The 18,720-nt window shown below is 40.2% G+C and overlaps 2 protein-coding genes across 2 annotated transcripts; both read right to left on the bottom strand.

Moving 5' to 3' along the window:
• Positions 1–463: 463 nt before the first annotated feature.
• On the bottom strand, positions 464–4,446 carry LOC121597020 (microsomal triglyceride transfer protein large subunit). Its single transcript, XM_041922480.1, has 5 exons — positions 4,136–4,446; positions 3,592–3,612; positions 3,301–3,470; positions 1,129–3,206; positions 464–1,034 (listed from the first exon to the last, which is right to left on the bottom strand). The coding sequence occupies exons 1-5, from the start codon at positions 4,188–4,190 to the stop codon at positions 722–724; spliced, it is 2,637 nt and encodes an 878-aa protein (XP_041778414.1). The 5' UTR covers positions 4,191–4,446; the 3' UTR covers positions 464–721.
• A 3,944-nt stretch (positions 4,447–8,390) lies between these two features.
• LOC121597199 (integrin beta-nu) lies at positions 8,391–12,518 on the bottom strand. Its single transcript, XM_041922789.1, has 8 exons — positions 12,081–12,518; positions 11,858–11,952; positions 11,520–11,718; positions 10,491–11,446; positions 10,254–10,426; positions 9,690–9,887; positions 9,221–9,591; positions 8,391–9,141 (listed from the first exon to the last, which is right to left on the bottom strand). Exons 1-8 carry the CDS (start codon positions 12,148–12,150, stop codon positions 8,792–8,794), a joined length of 2,412 nt encoding a protein of 803 aa, XP_041778723.1. The 5' UTR covers positions 12,151–12,518; the 3' UTR covers positions 8,391–8,791.
• Between the last annotated feature and the right edge of the window lie 6,202 nt (positions 12,519–18,720).

Raw genomic sequence — 18,720 nt, 5'->3', positions numbered from 1 at the left:
ACTCACTTCAACAAAAAGTAATTATTTCATTTCATCAATATTTCTTTATTTCGTTTATTTCATGTTTTTTAGTACTATTCACGTGAAACCGAAAATTCCTTGGCCAAATGTCATTCAAATAAACGTGAAAAGTAGCTGCTTAGGATGCTATTTGCAGCTGCTAAGAAGCAACCAGGGAATTTAGTTTCACACACAATTGCTAAAAACGCTACGTTACTTTTTCTGGTAATTTAAAAATATTCGTATTCACATTTCTTTTTTGTTCGTTACGTTCTAGGGTGTAAAATACAATACATCTTTTAAAGTCATCATTTTATTTAATCTTCTTCTTTCCGTAAGTGGTGTTCGATATTATTTGCATAATTCCTCGGCCGTTGAAATAGCCCGTTGAGGAAATATAATGTTTAATAACAATCCTCTACTGTACAGATATTTCTTTCAGAACATAACAATTTATTACAAATCAGTCAAACCCAACACAAAAAGGGACCCCATTATCGGTGTTATATTATCACTATATTTGTCATTAGAATTGCACAATTGTTATTCATTGTCAGATTCAGTAAGTGCAGTGATGAAAACGAGATTTCATAGGAATGGTCCATTATAATAGTTGCATATTTAATTTTACCCGGCTTGAATAATTTCTTAACTTTCTTAACTTTCTTGTTAATTATTTTTGCAATCTATCTGCGCGTCATGGCTTACTTGAGACTCGGTATCAGCTTTTTGAAATCAAATTACACATATCGTTATTTTTTCTATTCAGTAAATGCGTTAATCCATTCAGCTTAAATGTTTTCGTAGTTTTGCGTGATGCTTGGTGCTTTGATCCTATTAAATCTATTGTGCCAACAAATCGATGTTTGAGTGTACTCTTGGGTTGAACTAGTTGCATGCACAAAGCTGGATCACCGGAGAAGTCTAGAGCAGAAGACAAATGCAGCTGTGGGGCCTGCACGGAGCTGAACCGAACATCAACTGATGCAAAAGATGTATCAAAAGATAACCTGCTAGTCATGCTGATGCCAGTACTAAAAGTATTGAAAATATTGACATTACTATTACAATACTCCTAACACCAAAGGTGAAAATTACTATCAAAATAGAATATCTTTTCATACTTACTTCTGTTCTACCTTGGATTGCGCGTTTCGACCCCATAAGCTCATAGTCACCTGACCATTCAGATCAATCGATATTGCTCCGGTAGAACTGAGCGCCAGCGTTACACCATTGTGCGAAGCAAACCGTTCTTCGTTGTCTTGCAACAGTGTGATGGCCTGGTAGGCTGGTGTAGGCTCCGATGCTGTACCGCTCCAAACATGTCCCATCAATTCCCCCTTACCATTGAAAAATTCCAAAGGCCTCATTACCACGCCCTGCACCGACAGCTCCATACCGGCTGTTGTATCTTCCTCTTCGTTATTATCTGTTACCTGTTCCTCGTCGTTGCTACTAACAAACGACGACATTCCTCCTGCGTACAACCCTAGCGTGAACAAGCTCATCTTTTCGTCGCTTACATCCAGGGTCAAATCAACGATGCCACGTTTCAACACACCTCCACTCATCTCTTGCAAGCTGGTAAGCGAGGCATTAAATGACGGAGCGGTCGAAAATTTGCGACTTAATGCCGTGGATAGTCCCTTGGGAGCGAGTGTGTTGTAGTTGTTTAGATGGCCATCTTTTTCGATAATATTCTTCAGCATTGCACCAAATTCTGAGCATTGTGCGGCAGCCATCCGCAGTTTCTGCAGCAAATACTGCTTCACTTCGTACGCTTTGTCCTTTGATTTCAAAAATTGTACTAGATGCGATAGCTCATCTTGATCCGGCTTCAGATCCAACAATATATCCAGTGCCAGCGTTCGTGCACTAGAATCGTAACGTTTCGACGCCTGGAAGAAAATATCTTCGAATTTGGCCCTGAACTCATCGTTCCATAAATAGACAGAAAACGAGCGCAGAGCTTTCATTGCTGCTACACTGACGGCTTTGGTGGATTCTTGAGCAAGTTTTATCAATCTATCCACTGTTCTAGGGCACTTGAGGTTTTGCAATCCGCGTATGAATTTAAGCTTACAATCGTCCCTTGAGCATTCGTCGATCTTTTCTTCTAGAAAATTTACCACCTTCTTCACCACTTCTGTCTCATAAGAGTTTCCTTCGAGTTGAGCATATCGACGAGTTACTGCTGCCATACATTGAATAAGGCTATCGTAAAACTTTACATTCATGTGCTCTTTTAGTGCCATTTCTAACAAATCGGCAACAATTTCCTTTTTTGGACGCGTGCCGATAGCAAGCGCTTGCAAATAACGTTCTGCAAGGAACATATTTTCATCATCCGAGCTACTTAGCAATTCTGATTTGGCAGCCTGGTGAGAATCCATCGTCTGTGCTGCTCCCAGAATATCAACTATTTGACCTTTCATATCATTCGATGATTTTGCTTTCAAAATACGCACTAAATCTTCTTTCTTTGCTTTTCGTGCTGCCTGCACCAAGTCGACCATTGCCGTAGCAGATGCCTCTTTGCCGACATTATCATTCGTTAGAGAATTTTTAAGCTGCTTAAATACACTGATAATGTTATCGCAATTATTATCTTTGCACGGTGATTTATACTCCTCTGTCAGGAGCGTTTCCTTCTCCAGGGCCAACTTTTTGACGATCTCTTCAATGTCTGATCCTTCCAGTGTTGACGTTTTTTGGGTGCTTCCTTGCGCGTTCATTTGCATGATTGACTCATAGTACGGTCCAAACCGATCCTGTGCGTTAAGCAAGTATTTCACGTAGTCCTGGCTTTTGATTTTTTGTAGCGCGCCGTCCGTAGACACGGTGAAATCCGTACTGCGCGACGTTTTAAGATTGCTTCGTAAACCATATTCCGATCTTTGCATCCGCTTTGCATCATAATGACAGTTTCCCTTGGACTTGTGATAACGGGTGGAAGAGTGCGATATGTACTTAGTTTCACACTCCCCAGAAGGATCCACCTCACTGTACGTACCATCCAGCAGCTGATACTGGAACAGGGCACATATTCCTTTCTTAAAGTTTCTCATCGGTAGTGAGTCTGAAGCTACAAAATAAACCTCTTTGATTTGCCCTAAACTCCACCACGCGTAAAACGGAGATTCTGCTCCAATCAACGTTCCAACTATTCCATCTGGAATGCTAACAAGCGAGGGATTTTGCACCTACAATAAAACTCATGTTATAGAACTTGTAATACATAAATTAACCGCTCATTTGATTTTGGACTGTGTAGAAACACATTCTAGACAAAATTACCTGTATTTTCAATAACTTTGATTCATCATCGCCCCACACCGATCCCACAATAACCGTTGCATGTGTTTGATATCCAAATGGAACAGTTACATTTTTACCGTTGCCCACATGAACTACGTTGGAAAAATCAAACGTTTCCTCCGTTCCAACGCGAAAGGCATCTCCGAAGGCTACAAATACAGCAACATTCGATTATCGTTACCACAAATAATATACAATTAGTTGCTGTGCATCGTTAATATCGTCTCCCGGTATATTTTCATGTTACAGAATAATCCACGTCATAATTACCTGGAGCCACGTATCCGAACTCTGGAATGAAAGAGATGTGAAAAGATGAGCTGATAAGTACAGTAATCTGATTTATTTACACAACATTAACCAGCGGTACACGACAACGCCAGCACAATCAGCTGATCGCAGGACACGTCATGATGAGTTGGTATTCGTCCTACATTTTACTTGTGCACTCATATTATTTCGATTTAATAGCTTTCTCTGAATTCTTTTGATTCTAACACATTTCAGACGATTCTTCTCGATTCGAGTTTCAATTTCTTGCATGACTAGATTTTAGAAATAATAGTTGGTTAATATTCATCATGCTCATCATGCCGAATTACGATGCTAAATCACATAGAGGTGGATACGCCGTTGTTTTATTTTGTGTACTCTGTCTCTGTCTCGATCCTGCAATGTCTCTTTCCTATCTGTTTTCATACATGCATCAAGTTCAAGGGGAAAGGTTATCTTATCAGTCCGCTTCTCTTACACCTATCACACAATAGTATGGTAGTTGCCTGGCAACGCCGTAACAACTGCATCTAATGCTTACCGAATAAAGATAACAGGATTGTTAGATGCAAATACAACTTCATCGTTCTGGTCATTCAACTCTTTCGAAGCGGATCAGAACACAACAACACCGCACGCACGCAATCGCGATCACTCGAAGAATTTATAAGAACCACTTACACTAGCAATGTATTCACTGTGCCACTTACAGCGCTTAAATTTGTGACCTCACGATCATGTTCCACTCTCTGTTTCGGTGATTTCGTGTGTGAATGATCGACGATTAGTTTAAACCGTTGCTCCCAGCGTAAATCTTCTCATCCTACACCAGAACAAGGTTGACACATGTGCCACTTTTTTTTTGACAGGCCAATGTTGTCGCATTTTGACAGTTGCTTCACTCATTAGCAGCATTCCCAAATAGCAAAATCAAAGAACAGTGAAATGTCGTTTATCAACGAAAACGCGTTTATAAAATACGTTTAAAGTATTTATAAATAACACGAGTAAAGGGTTGATGTACACACTTCAAAATTTTTGCCGTATCTCGGTTAATTTTTACCAAGATCTGCACAACTGAGATCTCGACAAAGATCTCGGTAAAATTTCTGTTACCGATATCTCGATTAAAAATGCAATTGACATTTTGTTTTGTCGTTTACGTTTAACCGAGATTTTCGGTTAGTGCAATCCGAGATTTTAGCTAATTATAAAAACAATCTTTTTTTTTAATTTTCGTGGTTTTATTTGCTAAAAAGTTAGTTTGAGTTATAAAAACAAACACAATTATTTATTGAGCCATAGCCATAGCAGCCTAAGCCCATGCTGATTGCCGATGTACATTTTCTGCAGCATGATGCCACCATCGTATCTGTAGTTGGACGGCAGGAACCCAAATAGCCAGAATTGCTTAAGCAGCTCATTTTGGGACGCTAAAGATCGCTGCTCTAATTCGCCTTTTGCAGTAGATAAACAGCATCAAAGTTCTATGTGGGTCTTTCAAACAGCGCCTAAGCAGCTTCCTTATGCCACGATGCCAGGGATTATTTTTCTTTGTGTTTTATTTTCAAGCAAGCGTCATCGATGAAATAAACAACAAGATTTGTTTCGTTTAAACACATGTGTATATTTTTAAATCCTTTGTATTGATGAATTTCACAAAATTTTACACAATTTACTGATAATTCACAATCACTTCACTCAATATTCATTCTTCAATTAACGAATCTAACTTGTGCAGCAGCAATGAGATTATTGCCGGCGTCCGTCTTTGACACTTTGACAAGAGCAACCTTGTACCGATGTCATGCATTAAAACGCTATAAAGTTCCACCAAGTTCAGTACCCTTTCTTAACAAGCCTTCAAGTTCCATCATGAACCCTACACATAGTGCTAATCAGCCGCAAAGTTCCAAATACCCAAATAGCCAGCTCGTACTTTATAGCTGATTTAGGGCTGTTTAACGAAAAATCGTTCCGATGTCGTACTTTGTGGCTGATTAAGAGATAGACGGTACTTTGCGGAACTATGGAGCTTTTTAACAGGCACATGGTACTCTTTGAAACTTTGCGGCTGATTAGCACTATGTGTAGGGTTCATGATGGAACTTGAAGGCTTGTTAAGAAAGCGCACCGAGCTTGGAGGAACTTTATAGCTTTTTAATGCATGACATCGGTTCAAGGCAAGGTGTTATAAATGACAAGGTGAAGTTGTTCAGAGCAAAATGACATTTCTCGACTTGACATATCTCTTCCGGGGGCTCCGGTATTAAAATCGGGGAGGGCTGGTGCGGGGTAATGAAATTTATATGCAGAGAGTGACAGATGTCCCCCACAATGTCGCCCAGCAAAAGCGATAAAAATCAACCTTCTAAATACATTATCCTTGGTTCAAGGTGGCTCTTGTCAAAGTGTCAAAGACGGACACCAGCAATAATCTCATTGCTGCTGCACAAGTTAGATTCGTTAATTGAAGAATGAATATTGAGTGAAGTGATTGTGAATTATCAGTAAATTGTGTAAAATTTTGTGAAATTCATCAATACAAAGGATTTAAAAATATACACATGTGTTTAAACGAAACAAATCTTGTTGTTTATTTCATCGATGACGCTTGCTTGAAAATAAAACACAAAGAAAAATAATCCCTGGCATCGTGGCATAAGGAAGCTGCTTAGGCGCTGTTTGAAAGACCGACATAGAACTTTGATGCTGTTTATCTACTGCAAAAGGCGAATTAGAGCAGCGATCTTTAGCGTTCCAAAATGAGCTGCTTAAGCAATTCTGGCTATTTGGGTAGTACCATGTGCCTGTTAAAAAGCTCCATAGTTTCGCAAAGTACCGTCTATTTCTTAATCAGCCACAAAGTACGACATCGGAACGATTTTTCGTTAAACAGCGCCAAAACAGCTATAAAGTACGAGCTGGCTATTTGGGAAGTCACCCCCCCCCCCCCCCCCCCCATAATGAGAGTTGCGGTGTATTGGGAAGCGCAGAGACGAGCGCCGGTACAACACCAGATGGTGTACAGCGTCTGGATGTAGTAAAGGTGCAGGAAGATGGGCCGGGCATGGAGCGGGCACCGGTACAGACACGGTTCTGTAAAGCGGGCAGAGTGAAACAAACCTGAGTGAACCCTGATTAGAAGTCACATGGTCGAGTATTTGGATACTTGCCTCGTGAAGGTGACTGGAAATGAAACCCGAAGTCCGAACGGGCCGGCAAAGGTTGGTCCAATCGGAATAGCATCCGGTAATCCTTGGATAAGGACTGCTTCGAGCGACGATCTTATGTGCACTGGCTACGTGCGTTGACAGAGCTTCCCAAATAGCCAGAATTGCTTAAGCAGCTCATTTTGGCACGCTAAAGATCGCTGCTCTAATTCGCCTTTTGCAGTAGATAAACAGCATCAAAGTTCTATGTGGGTCTTTCAAACAGCGCCTAAGCAGCTTCCTTATGCCACGATGCCAGGTATTATTTTTCTTTGTGTTTTATTTTCAAGCAAGCGTCATCGATGAAATAAACAACAAGATTTGTTTCGTTTAAACACATATGTATATTTTTAAATCCTTTGTATTGATGAATTACACAAAATTTTACACAATATACTGATAATTCACAATCACTTCACTCAATATTCATTCTTCAATTAACGTATCTAACTTGTGCAGCAGCAATGAGATTATTGGCGGCGTACGTCTTTGACACTTTGACAAGAGCCACCTTGTACCGATGTCATGCATTAAAAAGCTATAAAGTTCCACCAAGTTCGGTACCCTTTCTTAACAAGCCTTCAAGTTCCACCATGAACCCTACACATAGTGCTAATCAGCCGCAAAGTTGCAAAGAGTACCATGTGCCTGTTAAAAAGCTCCATAGTTCGGCAAAGTACCGCTTCATCTCTTAATCAGCCCCAAAGTACGACATCGGAACGATTTTTCGTTAATCAGCCCTAAATCAGCTATAAAGTACGAGCTGGCTATTTGGGTTCCTAGCCCACCCGTGCCCGATTGTACGCTACTGATGATCGGTTTCTTCACGCTGGGTGTCATATTTTCATTTACTTTTGACACTATTAATTTTATAACACAAAATCACTCCGAAAGGTTTCTGTATCCACAAAATGATGAATGACAGAATGAAAACCGAGCCTCGGCTAACTCAAATAGTATAGCCTAATTTCGGTTATTTTGACGGATGACCTCGGTGACAGCAGTGTTAACGTACGTAATCGGCATGTTGTGTTGCCGAGTTTCGGTTGAAATATTTGTTTAACTGATATTTCAGCTTTAAATGGTATTGATTATCGGAAATGGCAAATTTTCAACTGACATATCAATAAAACATATCAGAGCCGACGGAATTCGGCAGTTTTTTTAACCGAGGTCGTGAAATATTTTAAAGTGTGTATGTTTTGTCCAACACAAATTTCAAAGTTGTTAACCTTTATTTCTATAACCACTGATCCGGTTATTTTTCGCTCATTCTTTTTATAATAACTTTTTATTTTAGATTGCCTTGAAAGAATGCCTAGAAAAACATGTCTTTAAACAGTGATAAAACCTAAAAAAAAACATTTTTTTAAAAGTACTTTAAAAAATAAAATCAACTTTTACCCCTTACTTCTATACCCACCAACACGGGTAGGTAATACGTATTTGGCTACCTCGTGGGTAGACCATTTTTTATTGGATTCCCGAGATGTCACTAAGGCTGCGCTCTGCCACCAATCGAACACGACATCCGACTCGAACAAACCCATATAATCATATGGAGGTGCACTGTCAGACACAAACAAACAAACAAGACAAACATGTCAAATCCCATACATTTTTCATGTTCGATGTCGTGTTCGATTAGTACTAGAGCGCCAATATAAATTTTAAGCCTTGCTTTTATAGCAGGTTGGTTGTTTTGTATCGAGGCTTTGAGTCTCGCGAGTGCACTTGGGTCTCAATCTTGCTTCTATATCGATATTCGTGCATAAGAGTTTACTATTTAAATATATTGTACCGAACAATTTCTAGCAACGTATAACTTCAATGCGAAATATTACAACAGTTTGAAGATGAGATGTGAAGATGTGCTTTAGAATTTAAATAGTAAAAATAAATAAACTATTACACTAACGTAAACTAAAATCACACTATTGTTAGTTTTATTTTTGTTTTCTTCGGGGATACAGTTCGTAAATCATTTACAAAACACTTGTCTCCATCTCAGCAGGAACTTTGAAGTTAGATATGGGTGATTTATACAATGGACTCTCCATTTGATACTTCGTCTCTTGTTCCCTTTCCTTTTCGAACTTTGCAAACATTTTTCTATCGTCATACATAATTTTGCATCGGTAGCAAAATAGCATCAGCAGTCCACCGATAATGATGGAAGCAGCGATAGTGAACCCAGCGGCAATCAAGTTTATCTCTTTGCATTGTAAATTCTGTACCTTTAGCAATGTTTCTCTATTGTTCGCAAGTTCGTACGAAAACTTGTAGTCACATACATTCTTCTCATCACTGAATCGAAAAGTGCAGTTTAACGAATCTGGAAATAAATGATTTATGTTCGTATTAAGTTTTGATGAAGTCACGGTAACACGTATTAACTATATTAGTGAGCTTACCATCAGTGGCATCAACGAGCTGCACTTTATACAGTCCAATTTTTTCACGACACTTGTTATCTAAATCTTGGCATGGTATATTGTTTATCTCATGTACTGCACATCGAATACAATCCTCGTACGACGAGCATAATGCCGGTTGTTCCCCATCCTTCGTTTCGCAGAATGGTCCGAAGAAAGATTCGCCACAAGAACATCGTCCGCAGTTGCATTGCCCGTGTCCAGAGCAAACAGCATCATTGGATGGTGCCTTACAACCAGTTGTGTCTGTAGTACATTCACAATTGTCACCAGACCACGAGTCAAAGCAGCTGCATGTGCCACACGTGCAAATGCCATGATCTGGACCTCCACAAATGCTTCCATCAATGCTATGGGAGTTAAAGGTATATATGTACATAGTTAGTAACTACATTATCATGTTCATAGCTTCATTCCTTACTCCCAATTATTATTGGTTTGTACGTACGTGGCACACTCATTGCATTCGCAATGTTCTCCCTCAAATCCGGGATTACAATAGCATTGTCCGCATATGCATTCGCCTCGATCGGAACAAATAGGACCAGTACGTAGCTCGTCACCTGCACTGGGCGCCACACACTGCTCGAACAATTCGCGTCGATTTTGAGAGTTTTGTAAATTGCATTCGCACGTTTTGCCAATCCTATGAAATGAAAATAATACTTTAACAAGTTTTCCAAACGAAGTTGACTGCAAAACTTATCTATATGTAAACTATGTAACCTATGTACTGTTCGCTCTGGTACATTCATTAGACTTTCGCGATTCAGATCATACTATGCCAACCATGGTCCAATTGCTAGTATGAGTAGAAGCTTTAATATACATTACTAGTCCATCAATGTTTATCATAGTGTGGACAGTTTTAAATAATAGTTTTTGTTTCAATTAGGACTAGGTTGCATATGTATTTTAATGCTATAGGAAATGCGGGCAATGTCATCTTGGATCTTGTTGCATCCGTAGGGTAATATAAATGAATAAATTAAATTAAACTAATAAGTCATACCATCCGACATAGCATTGGCATTGCCCGCACACGTAATCTCCGTTGAAGTTGCACAGCTCGCTCAGCTCCATCGGTTTCTTATTTTTTTCACAGTTACAACTAGTGCGCAAATCTATGTCCAGTTCCACGGCTTCATTACTGATCAGTTTCTCTTCTATTCGAACAGTAATATTCTGTAATTAGTGAATAAAATTAACTGGTTGTGGAATGTTATATACGCTTTAACTGTTTCCTTACCTTTATTGCCGGATCTTTAGGATATTCCAGTAGATGTATTTCAACGTTAAATTTATACTCTTTTCCAATTTCAATATTTTCACATCTGTTGATCGGTTGCAGTTCACGGTACAGTCCTGCACAATCAGTGGTGTAGCGTAGTTGCATGTAGTCTGGTGAATTGTCTATAAACTCCACCCTCTTAACAAACTCTCTATATCCCTCATCTACCAATTGGATAATGTTGGACGAATCATCCTGCAGTCGGCCAACACTGGTAAACTCAGGCATCAGATCGCTTAAGCGCCGGTAGTATGCTTGCTGCGCCTCGGTGACCGCAAATATCACAGCCGTTTTGCTTCGCAACAGTACGCGCCAAATTTGTTCCAAAGACGGATAATCGTACTTTAAAGCATCCACAAAGTTTCCGTCACTATCCAAATGACACTGTTTATCGTTTTCTTCCACGATACCCGCCAGCAGCCCATCGCCAGCCATATGCAGCCATCCATCTGTGGCTACGATCACAATTTTACGGGTATTTGAGCCCCATCCGATCTGTTTCTCGCATACCAGCACCTGCATTAGGGCATCTAGTCCCGCTTCTAGATTGTCCACATTTCCAGTGACATTGCTTTCTTTGACCTGCGCAATAAAGCTATCGATGTCGCGTGTAATTTTCAACCGGTGTCTAAAGCCGTAGGTCGGTTCACATTGGTCGTTTTCTGAATAGCATGGATTCTGGAGTCGATGTGGTTCGGATTGTACGAACGGAAAGGCGGGCTTGTCAGCAAAACTACCAAAACCCAACTGATAGTTGGCGGTTAAGTTAGCTAATGCTAGTGCTAACTGACTACCCATGCTCTCGAGCGTTGCTTTGTCGTCACGCATCGACCAGGTAAGATCCATCAGGTAGTACATATCCAAAGGATAGTTTTTCGCCGGTTTGTACTTGAACGAGATGGTTCTGGAGCCCACTGGAGTTGGAAAATATGACATAAAAATTCGTACAGCAATTCCTTTTGATTGTATCCGATGACCGCTACTCACACTTTCCTAGACGTAAATTCATTTTTTGTGGGATTATTTGTACAGCTTCCAACTGCTGCGAATCGAAATCCCGATGCGGCTCATTTTTCTCGATTTGAAGAAATGAATAATCGTCGTTTGTCTCGATTTTGAACGCGCTGCATTTAGATTCTAACAGTTCATGTTTAGTCATGCATCGGGATTTTCGCATGTCATACAACTGCAACAATAAACAGAACAATTAATCGAAATCATGTGATGCATATAAAATCATTTCTTAATATCGCGGCAATACGTGTTGCACACATTCTACAGAATTTGTTGACCATTAGCCATGTAGATAGCGATGAATGACTCACCTCATCTGTGCACCATGCACAGTCTTTATCAGCGTCGAGACATTCGATGCAATTTTTTTGAAAGAAACACTTGGATTGAGTAACTACACGGGACGCTGAAATGGCCACAAAACCACAAATCTTATTATTTTATCAACTGTGATCAAATCACTGCCAACGAGCATTATACATCGTACAAAGCTTCAAAGCATCGTTGTTTGTTTCATAACAAAACTAATCTTACACTGTCCAAATGCCAAACTAAGCAGATACGTAGTCACCAATAGAGTTACAGATATCTTGAATGCGGTCATGGTAGCAAGGAACTTTGCAATTGCGATTTAAACTATACGTGCCCGAACGATGGTTTGCAAGAACTCTGCATACTTCTTAATAAATTATTGAACGAATTTAATATCGGACAGCTAAGCGCTCGCTGCCGCTCAGTTAACCTCTTAGAACGATTGTAAAACTGCACGATATGTAACCACACCGGCGACATGCCTTATTTATCGACACTGAAAGCCCTGATAAGATAACCGGATCCCAAACAAACAGAGAAACGCGAGGGGATCGAGCGCTCTCTTAACTGTCGCAGAGCCGCTAGTTGCTTAAAGAGGCAACGTTCTTATGCTTATGTTAGCATTTGTTTGAACGAGCGCTTTCCGCTTAGAAATGGCACAGGCGCGGATTCTATTACCAGTGAATTTATTTACTGTGAAGCGATAGAGTGACGCAGAGAATGTAGCTACAGCTGTGGGATGAACAGCAAGGCATCTATTTTACCTGTGTATTGGTAACATTGGCCAAACACGTGAGTAACGTGTAGGCGTGGTACAATCTTACAATCTATCCCAGTGTTACAGAGCCATGGTATACAGTATCAGCCAAAAATAATATTGCAATTTAGTTACGAACTAAAGTAATACTATACATCTACTTATATTGTTTCGGTACTATGGATTTTATATTATATCACAATATTACTGGATTTTGTACAGTGTTCAAACAACGGTTTGCATAGTGTTTATAGATGTGGTTTATTTATAGCATTTATGGTAATGCCGTTCCATCCAAATAATGTAAAAAAGGTAATTTTAATTGGCATAGGCACTGCGGTTCGCAATGATATCGGATGACTCATGCTGTGGAAATATGTTTGCTGGAGTCAGCGGTAGCACATTCAAGTATTACAGTAGGTGACCGCTAACTGGATGTGTTTTAACTGGAGTGCTTTTTAACTGGAGGTTCGCTAACTGGAGTGATTCTCAGTTAACGAACACTTAAACGTCAAAACATGAAACATCCGGAATCTCACGAAGAGAAATTTGTTGCAAATGTGCATTTTTCAAACAAATTTAGGTTTCTTTTGCCTACGTTTGCTATTAATTTATGTTATTACACGAATTACTATACTTTATATCAACATAAATGAAAAAAAAAAGTAAAAAAGTACTTGCAAAGATGAGAATATGTTAAAATGGTTCGCTTCTATGAATAACATGGTGGTTTTTATTTATGTTAACATGCCATTCGATTTCATTTGAACTTTCTAATATCTTATATCAAACTAACTGTTCATGCAGAAGGTATCATTTCGTTGCTCAAAGGCCGGGGTGTATTTGCTCAAAACCGATTGCAAATCCGAATGCACTCGAATATGGATCTAGATTTTATAAATGAATATGCCGGCATATCATTGGTGTGCCGGCATATCATTGGTAAGATGACTGCGAAGGTGTGTGAAACGTACATCTGACTCAAACGTACGTTTCACAACTCATTTACAAAATAGTAAATTAAAATAGACTTAAAGTCGACGAAGATGGAATACCTGCTTATCCGATTACCAGCCCATGCTAGAGACCAACTGGGAATGAGTGTATTAGTTGACAGCGATAAGCTCCAGGTGGTAGAGAAGTTCTGCTATCTTGGGACGGTCGTCACTTCGAAAAACGACATCAGCAGCGAAATCCGGAAACGCATTGTGGAATCGTGCATACTATGGGCTTCACCAACTGCTGAGATCCAGAAGACTTCGAGACCGCACGAAATGTGAGATATATTGCATATTGATTTGGCCGGTGGTCCTCTATGAATACGAGTCGTATACCATACGGACGGAGGAAGAAAACGCTCTGGGCGTGTATGAGCCTATCTTTGGTGGTGTGTTCGATCATGGAGTTTGGTAGAGAAGCATCAACTACGAGGTGCTTGCTGAGCTGTACGGCAAACCGGACATCCTGACGGCGGTGAAGACACTACGATGAATGCCGGACACTATGAGGATGCCGGCAGTGGCGGGTCTAGCCTCTCCGAGGCCCTAGGCGTTATGGTAGACGGGCCCCTTTACCAAATCCATCGAGGGGGGGTGGGGGGGGGGGTTGTTAAATGGTGTACGAATCATGCACTGCAAATTTTCTAAGTTTGCTGCAGTAACATTTTTTACTGAAAGTTATTGAGTAATACATGGTTTTGTCGTTTCACTGAATATTTGTAAAACAAATTACTGAAAATGCATTTATTTATTCTGTCAAAACGACATGTAAGTCAGTTTGAGCCTCAAAAGAAAATATAATGCGATGCCCGCTTGCTCGTGATGAACAAAAATTTGATTTGGGTAAGCGGTTACTTACAGACACCCCGATAAAATTTTAGGTGCATATTCGGCTTGCGGAATTAACGTTTTGGTTGAGAAAAATCTTCACACCACTTTGCTGTTCTCGCTGAAATTTCATGATTACCGTGAGTGCATACCAAATCAACAAACTTGTTTCGACAAAATACAGTTCACATCTGTATAAAACTTTATGAAACAGAAATGAATATGAGCAGAATGGACTGCCATCCTGCGCATCAATAAAAACCCCAATTTCTATACTTTTTTTCGCCAATTTTTAATCGATATCAATGACTAAACAATCAGTAATATCAGAAAGGCTTTGTGGTATGTTCAAATTTTGGGTACTGTGGATACTGTTTCGAAGCGGACTTTCGACACTTGATCGTCTAGGCGATCATATAAACCTTTAGGACGTTGGAGTTTAGAGGGCTTACCTTGGGTAGGAGGACATAAGTAAACTCCTTAAATGAGAAGTCGATAGATGATGGATGGGCTTAGTCCTATCCTGACAATCCGAACAAATCTGACCTGCCATGATCGGAGTTGGTTTTATTTATACTCAAAAGAAGTTAAAGGTCGGAAAGTTATCGTTTTCGCTAACGTCTTTTATCTGTCTGTCTTTTATTGACAAGAACGATGGTTCTAAACGATATTTTCTTTCCTACTTTACAGTTTCCAGCTCGTGTTTCATAGTACAGACGATTTGATTTAAAATGGTGATCGTGAGCATAACATGAAAACAACATTTTGCTTTTACGTTGGTGTTTACCTTTACAATGAATACTGAAGTACCGTCTTGCTTCGAATTACGGCCACTTCATTTTCAATCGGTCAGAGCGATAACTTCTTGCACGCGGGAAAACAATATTTTCATTCGAAAGTAACTGGAAATACCCTGTATTGCAGTATGTTTGTCTAAATTGATCCGCGGACCTCAGGTTGGAGGACACTGCTTTAGATAAGCTGCTTTCTAAATGATCGAGCGTTGAGGGCCAGGAGAATGCATTTTTTTACACATACTTTATTATATTATTACAGTTAATACACAAAATAACTGGTTTATGATATTAAACAATGCGATTGGTTATATTGTTGTTTTTCTTAAATTATTATATCATCCAAGCAATTTTCAAATTCGTTTTATTAACTTACAATTACTAAAATTGATTGTAAAGATTCTTCAGCCAGGTCAGACAAAATGATAGCGCATTTCCTTACAAAATACTCCTAGAAAATCGTTGCATCCTTAAAAAGCAATAGTGTGTAATCATTGTTCTCGTAAAATCAACAGTCAGGTTTTTATGGAATTATTCGTTTCTATTTTCTAATTTCTCCTCAAATTTGACCATATTGATTCGTCCGACAATCCATGTTATGGTGATCAAATTTGGAAGAGTTCAACGATATGAATTGTCATATTAAAATATGTTCAGTTAATTTTTAATGAATAGGATCTTCCTATCTTTCAAAATCGCGCCAATATTTTCTGACCGGACCTGACTGCATATTGTGGCGGGCCGAACTTTGCCGACCGCTGCCGACAGCTTAATTAGTTCAAATTTTACGCGATCATTCATATCGATATTTCCTTTCCGTCGACCCTTCCAATTTTGACCCAAACCCTTCAACAGCTTGCCTTTCTACCATCACTTCGTCCAGTCCACAATTTTGACTAAGGCCCCAAAGGTTAGCCGGGGCACGAGTTCTTAGTTTTTGCGAGATAACATAGACACAAGCCAAATTAAAAAGCGCACACATCGACATCGGAATCGATTCATGAATGAAACATCAACAGATAAAAAGAGCGTGCTTGGTGTCAATTTTTCTTGCTAATTTCTACGGCTACGAACCGTTGTGTTGAGATCGGTTTCGGAGCCTTTTAATGTCGTATGTGCATGTAGTTTGCGTGAGGCAGCTGTTGTAACGGATTTTCGCTTTACCCAATTCGTGCGTAGCGTTCAATGCATTCGATCCAACGCTTTGGGCCAACGATGATGAAATGATGATATTGTTTTGAGCTGTGGGCATGTACGCAACGTTCTGCTCTAACTAAGGTAAAAACATTGCACATGTTAAAAAGGCAAATGTTTTCTGCTTCTGATAGTAAAATGCTTCTGATTAATAAAATAAATATGCTTCTGATAGGTCTGGTAGTAATAGTAAATCTGATTGTAAACATAACATCCGGAGGGAAAATCGGGGTATATTGGGTTGACAACACCAAATGGAAGGGGCCCCTCAATCGACGGGATCATCAACGGGGCCCCCAAATGGCCGAGGCAATGGAGATTGTTCTTCATATTATGGCTGTATATGGCTGTATATAGATGCAGCTGTAACGGTTTTTGGTCTTGTTGTATTCGCAAAAATTGAAATAGTCGATAAAAACCATATACAGGCGGTCCCCGAGATACACGGTTAATGGGGATCGAAAACGGCCGCAAAAAACCGCGTATCTGGAATTTCCGCGTAAGTCGAATCTCGTGATTTCTAGCCAAAATATCAATTTTCGTGTTAATTTGCAACTAGGGGGTGGTTTTAGCCACTTAATCAATTATTTGATATGATTCTGAATGAAATAACAGTTTCAAACCTTTTGAAATAGTTTTTAACATCCGATCAAAACAGAAATTATTTGGCATTTTACAATAGATGTGTCAAATCAGTACAATTTGCTCAAAGAACTGTCAAATTTAGGAAATCGCGTATCTCTGAATCCGCGTATAAGAGGTACCGTGTATCTCGGGGACCGCCTGTATAAATGAACATGGTCCATAGGTTCCTTGAGTATTTTTATACCCTTCCCCCCTTCTTTCTAACTGAAACCTTTCCCATTTCCGCTTCTCTTCGGTCCACAAACTTGATGTGTTCGATTAGGATCAAGAATGAAAATTTTAGTTTTTGCATTAAAAGACACACACAATCCACTATCCCAGGCCAGGAATGTGAATACCATTTTTCGTGTGAAACAGCTGTCTGCTTTCGGCACACAATCGCAAAGCGGTAGCAGGGGCCCCGTATACAACAACAGGGCAGTTCATCCCAGCCAAGAGCGCACACAATGACATCGATTTAACCATTTCTCGAAAGAAACCTCAACCCACTGAAGCACTGTAGACCAAACGACCTTCGTAGGCTTTTTAAAGCGACGCGAGCTTGGTGTCAATTTTTCCTGCTAATTTCTCCGGCTACGAGCCGGTGTATTGAAATTTTGTGTAGGGGCCTTTAAAATTTTGTTTGGGTGTGTTGTATGCTTGTGTTGTGTAACGGGTTTTCGGTGGTAGTTAAGCGCAGCGTTCTGTGCATTCCATTTTAGCAGCAAGTTGCTCTGCGTGGTTTTGGGTTTGGGTGTCTCGTGCACAGGCCACCCACACCAGTAAAAATTGACGGTTTCTCGCTCTGCCCAATACTTTGCGACAACGATGATGAGGTATTGATTTGAGCTGTGCGCGCGTGTCGCAGCGTTCTTCGCTTGCGACTTTGATGCAAGTATTGGCAGATTTCTTAGAACATTTAATGTGCTGCTTTGAGTAGTATGGGGCCCCGGTATTCCGGTTCGGGGCCCTCGACAAAATACAGTGAGTGAAGCGATGGGAAAAATTAGTCTTTTTGAAATAGATGGTAAAAGTCCCATTCAGAGGGGGGGTAAAATCGATACGAAGTCGAACATCCACAATGACGGGGCCCCCTAGATCGCCGGGGCCCCTGGCGGCCGCCCAGTCCGCCCACCGTTTAACGCGCCACTGGATGCCGGACTCATGCCGTACCAAGAAGTTGTTCAATATCGACCCACAGTTCGGCACGAGGCACAGGGGAACACAGCGAGTTCGATGGTTGGGTGAGGTGAAGCAAAACTTGTCCGAGAACGTGTGTTTACATGAACGGGAGGAAGGGCAGGGAGAACGGGAGAGAATCGGGTGAATTGTTGAACGGGTCATATCACGGTGACGTGCACTGGCAACGAGCTTTCTTGTGAGCAGTTCAATGAAAAAGAGGTAGGGAGAAGATACATGTAACATTCTACTCCATATCTACCATTCTCAGTTTCTCCATAGGGTCACACACCCTGACTATATTTTTGCACTGCATTTCTGCACTACTCTAGTTTGCATTTCACAAACTATTCGCACAATGAACAAGCATCTCTTTATTTTTGACATTATTATGACATTCTATGACATTTCTCAACACGACATAATCATTCGGTTGGTTCTGGTGTTATAATTCCCTGATTATGCTTAAGTAATTTATACCATACTTA

The sequence above is a fragment of the Anopheles merus genome, chromosome 3R (assembly GCF_017562075.2).
Source record: "Anopheles merus strain MAF chromosome 3R, AmerM5.1, whole genome shotgun sequence".
Classification (NCBI taxonomy): domain Eukaryota; kingdom Metazoa; phylum Arthropoda; class Insecta; order Diptera; family Culicidae; genus Anopheles; species Anopheles merus.
This window is presented reverse-complemented; position numbering and strand designations above follow the sequence as displayed.